General features: G+C 41.6%; 1 protein-coding gene across 11 annotated transcripts in view; it reads right to left on the reverse strand.

Annotated features, from left to right (window-relative positions):
- Nucleotides 1-17,847, reverse strand: part of FOXN3 (forkhead box N3) — a 211,729-nt gene that overhangs the window by 24,653 nt on the left and 169,229 nt on the right. For 6 of the 11 annotated variants that reach the window (XM_054825846.1, XM_054825839.1, XM_054825841.1 and 3 more), the window contains one exon: nt 4,489-4,554. The exons of 2 other annotated variants lie outside the window; for them this stretch is intronic. In XM_054825846.1, coding sequence (XP_054681821.1) covers nt 4,489-4,554 — 66 coding nt within the window. The remainder of the gene's footprint in view (nt 1-4,488; nt 4,555-17,847) is intronic. 3 more of the 11 variants (XM_054825848.1, XM_054825844.1, XM_054825847.1) reach the window with 1 other exon arrangement.

Below are 17,847 nucleotides of genomic sequence, written 5' to 3' on the forward strand. Positions count from 1 at the left end.
CCACTGCTTTCCAGCTAACCTGGGTGAGTAGTGGCGAGCAGTATCAAAATCAGAAGATGGATGTCTAGAGCTGAGAAGACTCTCAGTTTCCTGGTTTCTACCAAACCCTTTCTGCAAGCACTGTTTATAGCTGTTTGCAGTATTAAACTTCAGCTTGAGCCATGTACTTACTTTTGCGTGCAATTCCCAAATTATGCAGCAAAAGGCAAAGGACTACTCACGAATTCAAAGCTATGTATAATATCGCTGAGTAAGAAGCTTCTTGAATGAAATCAAGATTTCCAGTACAATCACTTTGCCTGCAGCAGTTTCACTAGCAGCAGCAGCAATGCACTACACACACTCCCTTCTTACTGGTCCCTCCTGAAGGGCAAATGGTTCCAAGTTCAGAATGACCTCACCGATTAAGAAAGTATTGCTACTTAAAATGCTTACAGTGAATGAATCTCAGGCAGTCCAAAGACACTGCAAGACCACCAAAACCAATCTCCATTTTATTCATGGCAAAGCACAATGGTTTGGCAAGACTAAACAATGTGCCCAGGGCGCTACACTCTTAATAGTTGGGAATGCCACACCGGAGCGACAGCGCTTAACATTTACTTTTGAGACATTGGTAAGAACTGAAGTATTGACAACGTTAACATTTGTACAAAACTAACCCATGGGCTTCATTAAGTTAGTAGCCATGACTTCTAAATTGAGCTCTACCATTTGCTCACCATCTCCTTCTCCTCTGTCCTCTCCGTGAATTAGATTCCTATCAGGGAAAACAGGCCCAGAAATTTGATGCAACTTGCCCAAGGTGGCTCAGCCAGTACCCAGTCCCCCGCAGGTTCAAATACAGTTTTCAATGCAAGTCATTTTGGAATTAATAGTTATGTGCTGGCTACTAATGAAATCCAAAGTATTTGTGATTTTGATAGCTGCTACTGAAGAAAGCAGGTGTTTCAGCTGCTGTTTCTTTTTAAACATAATCAAACCATATAAGACTTGATGAAATACAAGGACTTCCATAAACTGAAGAAAATAAAGTATTAAAACTACGTTCCTACATGCCCTTTCTTAGCATATCACAGTATCTTTCATGCTTTACTCTTGGTGCCAGCTGGATTGTATGTTTCAGTAGAGTCTTGCACAGAGCTGGCTACTTTGAACTTCTGCTTTTAGTTACAATCTGGAAATATTTGGTCTGTGAAAATACTGTAAAGTGTTAATATTTGAGGAATTGATTTCTGATGTCAACACCCCAACTATAATTGCATTATTTCCAACCTTTAGTGATAATGTGAACAATCAATTTCATGAGTCTATAAAGTAAAACCCCCACAAACACAGAATAATCCTAGTAACGGTGTTTTACTCTTTTACTCTGCCTTTTTTTTTTTGCATGAAAACTACAACAGTGTGATTGGGATAAAGGGTAAGCAATGTTTGTGCCAGCTTAGACTACATTTCAAGATTTCATATAAAAGCAAAAGCTGATTTTAGAATTTCTGTGTGGTTGTTAGCAGTGTTTCACACATGGGTATGGAATTTTAAATGGTCATTTAAAACCGTAAAGCTAATTAATCAATCTGTTACAAAGCAGGAATAGCTTACTCTGGATTTTCTAATGCCACTGAGATGGGATTCCTTTCTGACAGACTATATTAAAAGAATAAATTTTAATAAGACTTTGAATGATGGCTGCAGCTACCTTCATCCTGAAGATGCTTTTAGCACTCACATTGCCTAGACGAGCACAGACTTTTATCAGGCTTGAAAGGCAGCTTTTAATCCAAGAAGATGCCTTCGAAGTCAAAAGCCAACACATGTAACCATCCACACAAACACAAATCCAGACTCTCTCACAATCTGGAGGTATCCACGTTTCACAGTGATGCTTAAATGTTTGTAGGACAGGCAAAGGCCTTAACGGACCGGACTTTTACACTTTCTGACTTGTCAAGTTGTTATACTTGAAACGATACTCAGGTTCTGCCTCTATCTGACCGCCTTTGTTGTGGAAATAACTGGCACATTCGGAGTCAGACTCTCAGACCAAAGGGGTGTTTTCAGTCAGATATTACCACCTGTGGCCAAACTGTAAACTATGTCCCTCCCTCTTCAAATCTGGTTTTCAGAAGATGGGGCATTTTGCAGCCCTGATGGCCTGAACACACATTTGACACCACAGTCTGATACAACAAACAGAACTCTAAATCTTCAAGGGATCAAACAGTACCAGCGTGCTCACTGCCCTGATCATTCATAGCTTGATCTACAGACCACTGTAGTCACTGACACAGCAGAGAACGCACTGGGAGCTTCTATGATGCTCAGCGTTGCGATGAAATTTTTATAGCCCAATTGCCTTTTATTTGAAAGCTAATTTTAAATGCAATTTTTCATGCAATTGTTTCTTAATGTGCAGTAGTAATTAATTTGCTTTAAGTTGCCTGAGATTTTCCTAACATGGTAGATAAGTGAGACCCAACAGCAATTCAGGACAGGCTGATTTACTTCCTCAGGTATCCATTCACACACACACAAAAGTATTTCTGCTTTGTAATTTAGAGGACCTCTGAGGTTACAGTAAAAACTTCTGCCCTTTCCTCCTGGCACAAGCCAATTCTACTCAACATTTGGAAGGATTCATGAACTTCTGAGCAGACCCTGCATTCCATTTTAAAGGCACAGAGGAAGGCCTCGGTACTTGCAGATGTCAAGGAAGGAGCAATGTGAATGAGGAGCCATCTTTCTGCTTTCGTCTCCCTCTCACTTTTGACGTCCTGACACAACAGCCCACTGGGAAGATGACATGGGGGGAGAGATATGCCAAACTCGTAGAGGGCTAGAATTTCCTTCCTCAGAGCAATCTCTACAAACTAAAATAACAATAAGGCATTTGCCAACCTGCAAACTATGATCTCTATGAAATGACAGTGCCCAAGTCTCCAAATCACTTACACGCACACACCTGCAATGCCGGCAAACATGCGCATGTGATAAAAATCTGCAGTGTGTTTAGTACATGCAGCTTACTATGGATCTCCTCCCTTTCTCGTCTGCAACCTTCTCCTGCTCTCCAGTTCCTCCTGGAGTTCAGATTATTCTGTTTTCCCCATCCTTTTCTGTGCACATACTGCCTTCTGTATCCTTCCCTCACTCACATACCCTTTTACCCCTGCACTCTCATCCTACTCCAACTTCTTTTCCCCTTTTCTCTGCCCCACAAATCTGGCTTCATTAAATTTCTGATCCTTTGAAGATCTCTCATTTTATTCTTCCCACTTAGCCCAATGATAACCTCCTCTCCCTGAAAAAAATCTTTCCTTTTTCCTACCTACACATAGCTGGGATTGCTCGCCCTTTTACTGCGTACAGTCCCTGAAGGCTGTCGAGGAGAGGAGGACAAGGACCACTCTTCTCTCTTTCCAGAACAGGCAGTTTCTCTCCGGAGAGGAGCTTCTCAAGAGGCATTTCTCTGGCAGGGTCACAAAGCAGCCTGACAATAGCTTTCCTTGGCTGTACAGGAAATGCTTTGATGGTAATTGACTCTCTTCCCCAGGCAGAGTATCAAAGTGCGAATCAAGGCTTCCCCTGGAATTTGGATTTGGTTGCCCGAGCTAGAACAATAGCGGTGATGCTAGACAGGCTTGATAATGGCTTCTATTTTAACTTCTGCCTTTATTTTTTCAGAGCTGCCTGTCACTTGGCATTACTACTGTGCTTGCTGACCAGCGATATGTTTGTTTTCTTGTACTCCCTGCTTTTGTGCAGCTGTATTCCTCTACGGATTCCTCTAATACCTTCACTGCAAGCTCTGTGGGGCAGGCTGATTCCTGCCCTGTTTGCAAAGCTCAGTACAGTGGGGGCCGAGGCCCCTTCAGTGCTCTGCTAATTCACAGCATCAAAGCCTCAGCTCTGGTCACAGACAAGGAGGACGGTATTGGCAGGAAATGAGACCTTTCCTTGCTCCCCAGAGCCTGACTACTGCCTTGCATCAGACAGAGCAAAAAAGCAAAAGGGGCAGGATGTGTGCAAGGAAGGAGTTGAAAGAGTGCCCAAGTGAATGGAAAGTATCCAGATGGCTGTGGTAACTCACACGATAGGAGTCAAATCAAAACAAAATGAAAACAAAACCATATGCCATGTACCCTTCGTGCTCTTGCTCCTTCTCTCTCTGCCTTTCTCCTGGCTGTTGCCCCAGGTCTTTCTATCAGTACGGATAATAGTATGTTACTCAATTATGTGTATGTCATGAATAACAATAACCCCTCTTTTACATTAGAGATCATGGATTACTATTATTCATGTAACAAAGAATGTAATATGAACCACAAAATCATACTCATTTAAGGGTCAAGGAAGTGTAAGGGTCTACAAGGGAAGTTATAGTTCTTCATTAAATCCTTCTTTTTATCTGGTACGCTGTATACTTACAAAAGAGAATATTAACTTTACACGTCTATGTTGCTATATGCTATAGAAATATCTACTCACAACCTGCTTGTATCTCAGGGGGAGTATTCAAAAGCATCATGGCAGTGGCAGCATCAATGTCAGGATCTGGAAAAATCAACCAATAAATACATTATTTACAACTGGGCTAATCTTCTTGCCCCCGTTGCTAAAGTATAGGTTCAACCAAATCTCTGCAGTGTAAAGGTATAAGAGTTCATTATTCAGAGGGCTCGTTGATCAGACATTGAATTTACCCCCAAACTTGCATGTGATCCCATTGCTACTATTAAGTAGAGCGCAGTGATGAATGTCACCAAACCATAATCATGTGTGCATGGTATCTTCGCTGTTAGCCTCATGAATTCACTAGTTAATTCTGTGGAGAGTATTTAGATTTCATTACAAAGGATCTGTGAAAGCAGGTGCGACATCACAATTTGGAAGCAACACACAGGGATGAGCTGACAGCAGAGTGGGAAAGCGTAAGGAACACCTACATCTGAGCAAGTACAGAAGATGACACTCAGTCATTTCGATTTCTTGATAAGGATTTCAGCAATGTTTGAGAAAGTGTTGGAAGCCAAACTGCTACAATTAAGGGGAAAAAAAAAAGAAACTAGCATTTCATTGAAGCACCAACTTATTTGCATCCTCATCCATTGTCACTTTAATATAAGCAAAAATCATCGGCCGGCTGCTGTTATTCTTAAATTGGTTTCTGAATCCATCACGAACAGTCAGTTGACAGATGGTAAGTTACAGAGACAGAACAAAATATGATCCTTTTATAACTATATTCACTAGCTTCACACACAGCAGCTCGGCTGCTATGGAAATGTAGGTAGCTATGACAACAGTAAACAACCCCAGAACGGCCACTGAATAAGCTGAAAAGAACATCTGCCCCAGCAAAGCGTCCCAGCTGCCCTGGGGCACAACTTGCTAATCGTGCAGTGATGCCGTGTGACAGAGAAAGCCGCCTATGCCATGTCCAAATAAATGAAGTGTGCAATTGAAGCAGACATAAAAACGCACACCCTGGCCGACTGCTGCCTCTGTGCTGCTAAACTGAATGACTAACGAGTATGCGTGTGTTGTTTGGGGTTTGGTTTTTTTTTTTTGTCAGCTTGTCAGTATTTATACTAAATTACATACCAAAAAATTCAATTTACTGCTAATAGCTTCATGGCACTTTATTTTGGCTATTATGTCAGAAAATTACTTTTTGCTGTTAAGAATATATGTATATTGTACCTTTATATATTTCATACCTATTTCCAGTAACGTGATGTGGTATAACGTCTTGCAATTTATTAACAATACAAATGACGTAGAGAAGATTTCAGTATCTGCTTAAGCAAAACAGAAATTTGCTTGACTGATTACAAAAAAGGGATTTCTTATTAGTTTTAAGTATGTACTATTTTTCTGTCAAAAACTGGAAACACACTGGCTACCTGATTATTGCTGAAACAGTAAACAGAGCAACAGTGTCACGGGTGTAAAACTAAAGTTGAAGCAGCAGCAGACTAAATTATTATAAAAGGTGCCCATGTTCTGGAAAGCAGGCGCTTGTCTGGACAGGTCAGCATATCCTTTTCCAAAAGTCACCAGCAGGCTACCAAGAAAAGCAGCTCTATCAACTAATGTTCATCTTCAGGTCTGAAGATACATCAAAAGCAGTATTCCTGCGGCAAGCATCTGCGCTGAAAGTGCCATGTCCAAGCAGCTTCACTCCCGAACATGTGCCATGGTGCAGGCCTGGGTCCACGTACCACACAGCCCCCACACACAGAGTTTCTCTTTAGTCAAACCGAAGAGGGCTGATCTATCTAACGTTAAAAAGCAAGACAAAAAAGCAAAGAAGCCTGAGAAATAAAGCCAAACCAAACAAGAATTCTTCCATCTCTTTCATAGCATAAAATCGGAAGATTGTTAGAAATTGAATTTACTGTATCATGATTCATACAGCCACCTTCAGCATTGATCGGCCGTTCCTAAATTTTGTTTTCTTGTTTTACGTTAAATAAGGTCCCACCAGTGGGTAACATTGTAGCATAATGTTAATTTTACTGTTGAAAGAATAAAAGGACATAACCAGAAAAAACACATTCCCTGCTGACTTTGAGTTTTGTTTGTGTAACAAACTCTGCGCTTTAAGATAAAATTGGTGCAACCAGTTCATCTTGAAAGGTGCATTCTTAGCCTTCGGACCACTAATGGTACCACCGTGTTTCTGTAATGACTTCACAACACTAAGGCGAGCTGTTTACAACACACGACTACATCCACAGCAGCTGTTTTCCAAAGCACAACCATGATTCAAGCCCATCCACACCTGCTATGGTGTCTAGCTCTGTTTCTACTGCTATATTCTTGAAGAAACCAGACAGCTATTCCATAATGCCTTGGCAGAGGTAAGAGGGCTTGGAGACACACACTCAGGGTGCTTTGGGTTGTCCTTCTGCAGAGAGAAAAGAAAAGAGGAGGGACTGGGTGCACAAGGAAGACAAGGGCCAAAGGCCAGCAGAGACCACACAAAGAGGTGCAGAAGCAACGTCCAAGGGAAAATTGAAAGGCCAGTTCATTCTTGCGCAGCGATTACACTCGCTACTTGGAGGTGTTCCCCTGAGTATGATGTCAAGAAGAAGAGCCAAGTAGTCACGAGGAGCAGCACTGAAAGCAGGCGAATAAAAGGCGCCTTTGCTTGGACCGGCATTTCCTGCTTTGACTCCTGGTACCCACCAGTGACCCCATGCTGACGGCCCTTTTCCCACAGCTGGTGTCTTTGTGAAGTTTCTTCCATGTGGATTCTCTCACTTCTAGTGGTAAGGGCTGACCTCGTGTGGCAGCCTGACCAGCCTGGGAGCTGGATCCTCTCCCTTCCACCTGCCCGTCTGCATTCGTGAAGCTGTGGATTTTGTAACTGAGCGCTCTGCCCTGCCTGAAGTCTGTGATCAACACGAGGGCTCCTGAAGTTATTAACAGTAGGTGGTTAGTGAAAAATGATTGCAGGAACATCCTTCCCTAGGAAACCAGGTTAAAAATAACTACCTACGAAGTTTCGGAGTTTAGAAAATTAAGTATTTAAATGAATGCATTCTGGTTTCTTTTTCCTAATTAAAGTGGTGAATTGACTGCATACGCAAACTGTATGTTCAGTTTTTGCTAGTGGGAAGTAGAAGATGCCCAACATTCCCAGTGAAAGAAGAAAGTAAGGAACAACAAAGACAAGGAAGGATCGTGAGTGTTGTACGAAGAAGGAAGAGTACGTCGAAGTCTCAAACAGGCAACATCGGAGAGTGACAAAAGAAGTGACTAAAATTGCCAGCAGTCACAGCTCTCTCTAACAGATGACTGCTGTCTATACATTCAGTGCTTCATGCTACAATCTGAAGTTTCAGTGCTTGGCTCCTCATCCATCAAGTGTCCTACACAGGGTATCAGAAAGGACCTGGAAGAAACCTTAAGCACTTAACACGAACTCCTAAGGCATGAAGGCATACATCCCAATGCAGTTCAAAGCCAACAAAGGGCAGAAGCTCCACCACAGCTGCAGCACCTCCCCTTGCAGTGAGACTCTACTGTTACTTTTGCCAGCAGTGCTTTCAACAACACAACTTCTTTTCATGAAGGCAATACCAATGAAGGGTAAGTCACAAACGTCATGGCAGGTCTGTTCGCTGCATTTTAGATTCAAGCCCCTATTCAGTAAAGTGTTCAAAAGTAAACACCAAATAGTAAAGAGCATCTAGTTCTTTCACTGAGGAACTAACCTACAATTTATCACTCTGTGGAATTATGATCTAGTGCATATTGTCTAGACGTGCTTTGAGCCAAACTTCACTCTGCACGTTACCTGTATAGATCAGAATCTGTCCTGCACAGACATGTGAAGTGGTGAAACAGTAGGCATGAAATATTTTGGCATGAAATTACATACAAACATTCAGCAACACAGAGAATAACCCTCAAGTAGGAGACTGCTTATTCTAAAATTGACGAAAAATAATTAAAAACAAACAGGTACCTGAGAAAGCCGGAAGTGACAGCTGTCTGCTTATTATGTTGTGATCTCTGATCTGAGTTAATTTCATTGAGGAAGTGTTTTATAATAATTCATGTTATTTTGATATTTTTATTTCAAACTTTGATCTGATTTCACTGAATGCTTCAAATCCATTCCCTTCCACCTAAATTGTAATAAAAATTAGGATAACACAGCCCCTCTTGATTTTGCTAAAGGATATTTATTTTTACAGCCATACTATAAGGTTTTAAAGAAAACAGCAGTTGAAGTAGTTCAAAGCAACCATGGCCTGAATTTTCCAGCACAGATGCCTAGAGAGAGGCACTTAAGATGCATATTTAGGTACTACTAAAATGTTACTGCCAACTGATGTAAAAAAATATAGTTAGTAAATAAACTGCACCATCTGTACACTACAATCATTGCCATGTTATCTCATCAGGAAGGAATTTATAAGATCTTCTTTTAATTTAAAGTTACGGCATCTAAAATAGAACTATTTTTGTAAAGAATTTCACTCCACCATTCACATGGTAGTTTTTGGCCTCTTCTACTTCTGCCTCAACATCCTGCACTGCTTTTTTCCATTCAAATGCTCTACTCTAGCTGGAATGCATAAAACTTAATGCCACTGTACTCAGAAGTCTAGTTTATTCCTTTTCTACAAGATCAGTCTTTTTATTCCCTGCCTCAATTCCTAGAACAGCCCATTCCTGCACATTTTTTGTGATTTGATTCTTTGATATTTCCAATTTTCAGCAGCAGGAAAATGTTGCAAAAGCAACACTCTGTCTTACACCTTTTACCTTCAGGCTTATTAAACTGCAACAGAGCAAATAGCAGCTTGCCCCTATTTAACTTGTCTGTTAATAGATGTGCCTTTTCCATTCCCACATCATGATGGTTAACCTTGGTACGAGTCGGGTTAGGTCAAAGATATAGAGAATAATTAATAGAGTGAAGGCTTTTTTTCCCTGTTTTCCTCCCCTCCCTATTTTTAATTTATTTTGCTTGATGACAGAATAAGAACATAGCTGTGAAAATCAAACTGCAATGTGCAAGATAGAAAGAAATACCTGAAGAAAACCGTAAGTACTGTAACTCTGTCAAAGTCCTTGGTGTAGGATGCCACTGAGTCCACTTCTGAAATATTTAAATAAGGTTGAGTAGAGCTCTTAAAATAAACAGGATACTTGTGGAAGCATATAGTAAACCGACAGGATTCAGAACCAAGATCTTGGGAAGAAACAAGAAGTTATATTCATACCTCAACAACAGTGCATGAAAGACCAAGAACGAGAATTCTGGAAGCTATATATAGAGGCCAGGAGGAAGCAATTTCACTAGCAATACAAAACTGGTCTGGCAGTCACAGTGGTTCTCCCACTCCTTTGGAAGGATCTACTATGAGACACAGAAGAAACGTACGGGTCTAAACGAACCAATATTTTTTCCTGGTTTTTAAGTTAATTTCCAGCACTGCCAAGGAAGCTATGGCACAAATTATTGAGACATCTCATTTTCAAAAACACAAAACATTTGTAACAGAAACCTTCTTACTGCTCCTCTATTTTGTTAAATTTGTATCGTCATGAAGCTACACATACAATTTCCATTCTCTAACAGTATTATTTTATCAGCTGAAAAACTGTATAAACAAGCAGTTACAATATGTATTCTTGTTAAAAATATTAATAAAAAGAAAGGTAGGACAACGAGTTACAGAAGGTCTTCCACATGCCCAAACTCAAAGAGGTTCATCTATCATTTGGAAAGCTGTATGAAACCAAAGCATATCATCCTAACTATTCATCTCAGTAATAAAGATTAATATCAATTAACTGTTAAAAGAAAGACTCACAACACTGATATAGTTAGTGCAAGATAAAAATCTTTTAAGAGACAGATGACTAAAGAGAGATGAGATATACATCTTATACATAAAAATGGCATATTATAATACATTCTCTGCTTAAAAACAGGGCAAAAATGTTTGCTATGGTTTTGTTCATCTTTAAAATCATTTTTCCTTTTGGTGTACATTACTGGTAAGCTTAATTTTCAGTGCTGAAGGATGTGAAAATAAAATTTACCCATCCCAAAGGCAACAGTAAAGTCTTTTTTGACTCCATCCAGCCTGTGCAGCTTGTAGTACTGAACAGGAAACATCAGCTGGAGAAAGCACTAGCCAGTGAGCCCAGCACAGAAGAGAGAATCAATTTGCTGTTCCATCATGTACTTACCTAATTTGTGATCAGGAATTTCAATCATCTTCTTAACTGATTGCTGCAGGCTCAGCTTCTACAGTGGAAGATGGGATTGTGAGGGCTGTAAATCCTCGTAGCCTTACAGGTTGCGCACGTATCTTTTTTGACCAAAGGATACACATACACACAAACACACACGCTCTTTGTCCCCAGTTATGCAAATGTGTGTTATCTCTAACTGGAACATTAAGGTCATTGTTGCTCAAGCTAAAGCTCTCATAATGTCCCTGCTGCTAACAACAGGTTCTTCTTCCAGCAAAGTGGGAGGATGGCTGGCAAGAGGAAGCCCTCTACAAAACTCCAACCGTTTAAGACCAAATAAACCACATCTTACCTTCCCATGCAAGTGTGTGTTGTAAGCACTCATTTCCTTCTCACGTTATTTCAAAATACACTTGTGTCTACCAGACCTTGAGAGCCGAGTACGTCTTTCAGTCCAGCAAGCGCAGAACATGCCGACTGGAAAAGAACTGATGCATCTTGCATAGCCCGAGTGACCCTTGGGGAAATGCTTACAGGTCCCCCCATCTCTCAGCCACTGATTCTGCAGGAACAGGTGGCTTTTGGGTATTTTGACTGCAAGATGAGTCTTCAGGAGGGCTTCATGCAAACATCTCAACTACTGGAACCACCACGGCACAACCCACAGCATGAACACAGCACGGGAAGTCTTGGGGAGGCAAACATAAATTCCACATCGCTTTCAGGATCCAGAAAGCAAAGGGGAAAATGTCAGATAAACATGAAAACAACAGTGAGAAAGGTATTTGGGGCATTTGAAGGAACAAAATGCTACCTACTAATGATGAGAAAAGGGGTCAGGCATGTGATACTGCCAGAGAAAGGACTGTATATAGTCTAACTAGGGAGCCAAATTCAGTCTAAAGAGCAGAAAAGGTGAACGAAAAACCCAGCAGCTAAAATAGCTGTGTGCTAATAACGCAGGTAGACTGACAGAATAAAAGAGCAATTCAAGGGACTAGTGTTATTACAGGAAAATTCACAAACAGGGTGAAACAGCAATTATTATAGAAACAGGTGTCAAAAGGTCTGTGTTTTTCAAGGAAAAGAAATATGGGGTTTATATGGTAGGATACCATCATGTAGTAATGAAACAGCAGAGTTTGGAAACAGAAGAAAACAGAAAATGTTTGGAAATGCTGTGGAAAGATGGTCGAAGATGACTTCTAAGAGAGAGACTGGATCTGCTCTTGACTTTTTGTGCCAGATACGGATTTGGATAGAGCTCTGCATCTAAAGAAATGGGAATTATGTCAACATGGGAAACTAACTTCACAGTACAGACTGGAGAACAAATGCTATTAACCATGGTAAGGCCAGTTATTCCTGGATGTGACAGCTGACAAGCTTCTTTATCCATATTGCTGAAGGAACAAGAATAGATTATTTTCTGCTCTTTATCTTAAGTAACGAGGATGACTTTGGAAGAGGGACCATGAAATGATTCAGTTTAGATTAAGTGGAAAGGATAACAGCAACCCTAATTTTAAGATCTATGATTTCCAAAGAGCAAGTTTTGATGAACTAAATGGTTCCTCTGGAACCTCTGGGAAACAAACTGGGCTGAGGAACAACAGACCTCAGCCTGGGGGAGGCTGCATTTTCTGCATGTCACTCTCCAACTTGTATCCTGAGAAAAGTAGGAAAGATTCATTCTTTGACAAAAAAAAGAACAAAAAAGCTAAAAAAACCAAGCTGGACAACTGAACTGACACAGAAAACAAGTTTAGGAGAGAAAACAATGAGCTTGGCTTGCTCAGTTACGCAAAACGAAGGCAGAAAAGAAGTAAAGACTGTATCAATATAATGAGATGACCATGGGATGCAGGGGGGAAAAAGTAAGGAAGAACTATTAAGCTTAAAGACAGTTTCAGTAAAGCAACATTGGCTGAAGACAGGCTGGTAACCAGAACATTTCTAGACAACAGAGCAATGGTATTTTGGGAAAACTCTTCTAACAGGAGCTGGAACAAAGTAAAAAGTTTGAATGTGAGTTTTCAGAAGTGTTTCTGCAGTGTTGCTCACAATGTGACCCAGGGAAAGGGACTCTCCAGAAGCTGCCTTCCAAACTGTGCTTCTCTAGAGCAGGGAAGGCCTCTGCAAAATTCTATGACAGAGAGGGAGAGAGCAGAAAAAGAGTCATGAAGAAACTATGCCCGTGGAAGCCTATTTCACAAAGGCTCATCTACATAAACGTGCAGAAGCACCAGGATGATGTCTGACACTGCAGGACCAGACCGCACCACTTCATGACAAAGGCAACCTGCAAAAGGCTTACGGGCAGTGCTATGGATGCACATGACCCGTGCCTATCAGCTGCCAGCGTGCGATGTGCCCTGGGCTGCTAACTCAGGCAGGATGCCTGAAGCTCAGTGCCTATCTGCACTTGGAGGACAGCAGCGCAGAGCTGGAGCCTCACACCTCACAGTCAACGCAGCGCAGAGCAGTGATGCAAGCCCACAGCTGTCATACACAGCGGCCTGAGCTCTGTGGCAGCAGCCTTAAGCGTGTAAGCAAGACTCCTGGTATAATGAAGAGGAGTTGTCCAGAGGATACTCCAGTAGCACTTGAACCATGGCACTAAGAAGGAAAGGAGTGAGCAAGCCACGTGAAACCTGGCTTGCAAGTGGTCTCACCCTCTCCCATTGCACTCCCATGCCTGCATATGAACTTCTGTTCAGACTCTTGCCTTCTCTCTTTTGCTTTTCTCTGCAGGACAGCAGAGCAGGTCCAGGCAGGAAGGCACAAAGAGGTGCCAGCAGGCAGAGCCTCATACGCGCGGGATTGGGAGAATCAGAAGAGAAGGACAGTGGCTCACAGCTTAGGAAGCCCCATGCACAGGGGCTTCTTTGTGAACCTAGGAAACGCTGGGAAAATTGGCTGCAAGCCCAATAGTTCCCACTCTGGTGTATGTTGTGCAATCCTGGGCTTCAAGGCATGGGGGTGGGCAGGACAGCTAGCATTGCCACCAGAAGTACATTAAAAAACCACAGTATAAGCATGACAACTAGCAGGTACACATCCAGGCAGGCATGCCTTCTGCCGGGGCTCAACTCCATACCCCACGGCCACGACAGCCAGCCCAGGCTTGCCCTCCAGTTCTAGGTTAGGTCTTTTTTCCCTAGGAGGGGCAGTGGATAAACGGAGGTGTGTTAGTGCTAATTCTTGAGTAAAGTCATACCTGAGAGAAAAGATCACTTTCTGTTTGTAGAATTATGTCCAAGACAGACAGGCATCTTATAAATAAAGAAAAATCAAAGTCTGTGCCATTTGCCTCCCTTCTTCCTAAGACTGAGACTGACTAACAGTCACTAGTATGAATCAATCGATAAACAAAAAAATCAAATTACTAGTTTTGAAAACCTTTTATTAAACACATTGGAAAACCCTTCTGGGGCATCTTTTTCTCTCTTGCCAATCTTTTGCAAGTGTATCCCCATCAAAGACCAACAGGACTAGACACAAATTTACCCAAACAAATGGAAGCAGACTAAAGCCTATTTACCATCAGAGCACTTGACAATTGTTATTTTGCATCGCTGTGAGCCAGCCCCAGCCTGTACGTGGAGATGCTAAAGACCTGCCTAGGTCTGTGGATGACGGCTGAGCGCTCTCCACAGGGAGTGATGTTCATCATGGCTGGAACAAGGTGCTCTTCTGCTTCTCAGAAGGAAATCAATGGAGGAGGCAAAACAGCCCCAGCAACACTGCCATCATCTGACAAAACTGGTTCCACTCCTCCTGCAATACTCCTGCTCTTTAATTTTCAAATAAAAGAAACAGCAGGAATCTAGTGTTTTGGGCTTTTGACTTTTTTCGCTGGAGAGCTTCCCAAGGAGGCTGAGGGATGAGACACAGGCCAATGGTGCAGGAAGTAACATAGTTTTTGAAGGATAATTATAATGAAATATGAAAACAAAGATAGCCTTTGAAGAGCTTGACGTTCCCACTGCAGATGTCTACAAGATAACCCATGGAGTAGCAGAATTACTTTCTAATTACAACAGTCGATATTCTGAGACCATATTGGCCTTTTTTAGTGAAAGTTCCTGCTGAAAGCAACACAGTGGACATAAGTTGCCTGAACACTAAAGAGACTTCAAGAGCGAAATTAGTTAGCCTTAGGTTAGGGCTTTAACTTAGCTTAAATAGCATACATAATAATAGGATTTATTTAAAACGTAACTGCAACACATTTTGTTTAGACTAAACATTACATCCTACTTATTAGGGGGTTTTTTTGTTTGTTTCTTACTTCAATACTTCAAAGAAGAGACTTTGTGGAAGATATGTTGCAAACTTAGAAAGAACTATCAAACTTGCTTTTGCTTACATTTTTCTTGAATTCAGTTGCATATGCATCTCAGATCTTCCAGTAAACATTTTGCTAATGCAACGATTTAGTACCATCTGTGCTACATAGCAGCAAACATGTAAGTTAAGTATTGGCTTCGCTGGAATTTTTTACTTAAACATTTCAAAACCAGAAGAAATATGTAATTCTATGAACTGAAATATGGTGAGAGAATAATTCACTCGAGTCTCTAGAGAGCAAGCACTAAGGCTAGACTTTGCAGTTAAGTCACATTCACAGGCCCCTTGGATGATTCTAAGGTGACAAACTGCTATGATGTAGCTCCTTTCTATCCAAAACGGTTGAAACAACCTTTTACTTGCTTTTATCTGTTAGATTTTAATTAAAAAAAGAACAAGGCTACACATAGCATTCCACTTCTGCCAACCTCTGATTTGCTATGAATGATCCTGTTCAAACTCCTTGGACTCTGAATCGCTGCTAGCTGACAGGAGAGGTTATTGGAGGAGTAAGGAATGGGCAGAATACAACCAGAATTCCCTTGCAAACTCTTCCAGATCCTCAGCTTAAAGGTGTAAAGTGTATTTACTTCACAAAACAGAGTGGGTAAACTAAGGGGCTCCCGTCCTGTTCTCTTTATGTGGTGAACAGGGACCCAAGCCGACCACGTGCACAGGCTGCGCCTAAGAGAAGTTGCTGGACATTTAAAAAAAAAAGAAAAAATAAAGCTTTATCCAAATAGTAGTGAAGCTGTGGCAGTAATCCAGGAAAGCACTTAAATGTGTATACAAGCCAGAGAAGGAGTAGTCCCCATGGAAGAGGATCAGAGTACCAGCATCCTGCAGGGCACAGCCCCAGACTGGAACAGCTGGGCAGCTTAACTACAACTCAGGATAGTTTCGTAAAAAATTAGTGTTCTCATTAACAAGAATCACACAAGTGTGTTTTGTGCCATTCTCACGGGCACACAGCAAGGCTGGAGAGGAAACTACCTTTTAAATGGTGCTAGATCTTGTTTGCCCGGCAGGTTCCCAATGTAGCTCCCCGTCTGAGATGGCTGTGTCACTGCTGGGGAGGAACGGTCACCGCTCCAGACAAGTGGGCAGCATCACAAGAGCAGCCATGGAAAAAGGGAGGGTTTGCTTTTACTAGGTATGAAGTCTTCTTGTCAATTTTGTGTTTGCAACCAAATAGAAAAAATGCTCCATGTTTCTTTTTGTAGTCCAAAATTTCAACAAACTCTAGTGAGAGCTGGTTTATTGATTTTAACCACGAGATTCTGTAATCCTTGTCAGTGCAGCATACAGGCATCTCTCCAGCCTTTTAGAGAGTTCTGCTTCGTGTACGTACAGCAAATGGTTCATACTAACTCTGCCAGCTCAAATTCAATTTACTAGCATGATCTGTGCATTAGATCTGTGTGTCTGTGAGAGCAAAGCACCCGCTGTCTGGGGAAACAAATCTTAATAATGTTTGGTAATCAGATCGATTACAACAGAACAAAACGGAGAGAACACATTCGTCTTCCCCCCTCCCCGTCGCTGCCTCTCTGTGCGCTGATCTTTAACGATCGCCTCCCCTCTCATGGGAGAATCAAACCGACAGCTTCCCACCGCCGTACAGAGGCCCTCCCGACTCATCTCACCACCCTTCATGGCCAGAAGATGAAGAGTTTCTAAGCACACCAGCACCTGTTGAAGACTTCCCTCCCCACTCTGAACCTCCCCGCTTCTCTTCTTCCTGCCTCCAGCAGGGGGTAGAAAAATCTCAAAGAACAAGGGTGGCGGACCTCCAAAAAAGCAAATGCAAAAAAAAAAAAGCTCCTATTTATTTTTCATTTTAATGCCATCATTTATAGGCAAACAGCTGCCTTGCACACAGTCAGGAGTTGAACTGAAAACCTTATAGGGATCCTTTCCCCTCCCCTAACACATACCTGACGCCCCAATTTAGAAAAAATTGTTCATAAATCTGGGACAACATTTTATCCGGTAAAACAAACACACTAATGGCATGTATTATAGTCCTTGTAGAGCCTTTGTTATAAAAGCCACAAACATTCTTCCATTGGGAACACACCAACAAAAATATTTCTATTTTATGCAAAATGGTCAGTGAAATTGCAGTCAAGTTAGAAACCTGGTAGTTACAGGGCTCCTTAGTGCAGAAAACCAAGTGCTAGATTGTACAACGACAATACAGTTACGGAAAACAGCGTAAAGCCTTAAAATGGCTGGAGGTAAGTCGTATCACTCACTTGTTTCAGAGGAGACTAACGGTGGTACTTACGCCTGATTAAAAATCAATGTTGCTAGACTTGATGTTGGCTGGGAAGGGCCTGGAATTCTTAAACCCCCAAACCCTTCATGCTGGGAAAGCACTGAGCTGCATCTTCCTTTATCAGGGATGAATGTAAGCAGCTCCCTTCCTTTTAGATTCAAGACAAAGTATCTGGAAACATGTTTGACATTGGTTTTCATGTCATTATTGGATATTTTAACAGAAGTGTGAGGATGCATTTGCAATGATACAAAGAGCTTATTTATAAAGGTAGTTTTAGAAGTGGGAAAACTTCCTTTTCTACTCCTCTCATGTCAGCCACCAACATCAAATCTGATCTGGCCCTCAATCATGATAATGCAGCACAGCTCGCTTAGGCTTTTTACGGATGGGACTGCTTTGAGATTGCCAGAAAGGATGCTGATGAGTATTAACTATGATGCCTGTCATTTTGTATCTCTGGGTAATCCTACAGCTTTATCATG

The sequence above is a fragment of the Grus americana genome, chromosome 5, assembly GCF_028858705.1.
Source record: "Grus americana isolate bGruAme1 chromosome 5, bGruAme1.mat, whole genome shotgun sequence".
NCBI lineage: Eukaryota > Metazoa > Chordata > Aves > Gruiformes > Gruidae > Grus > Grus americana.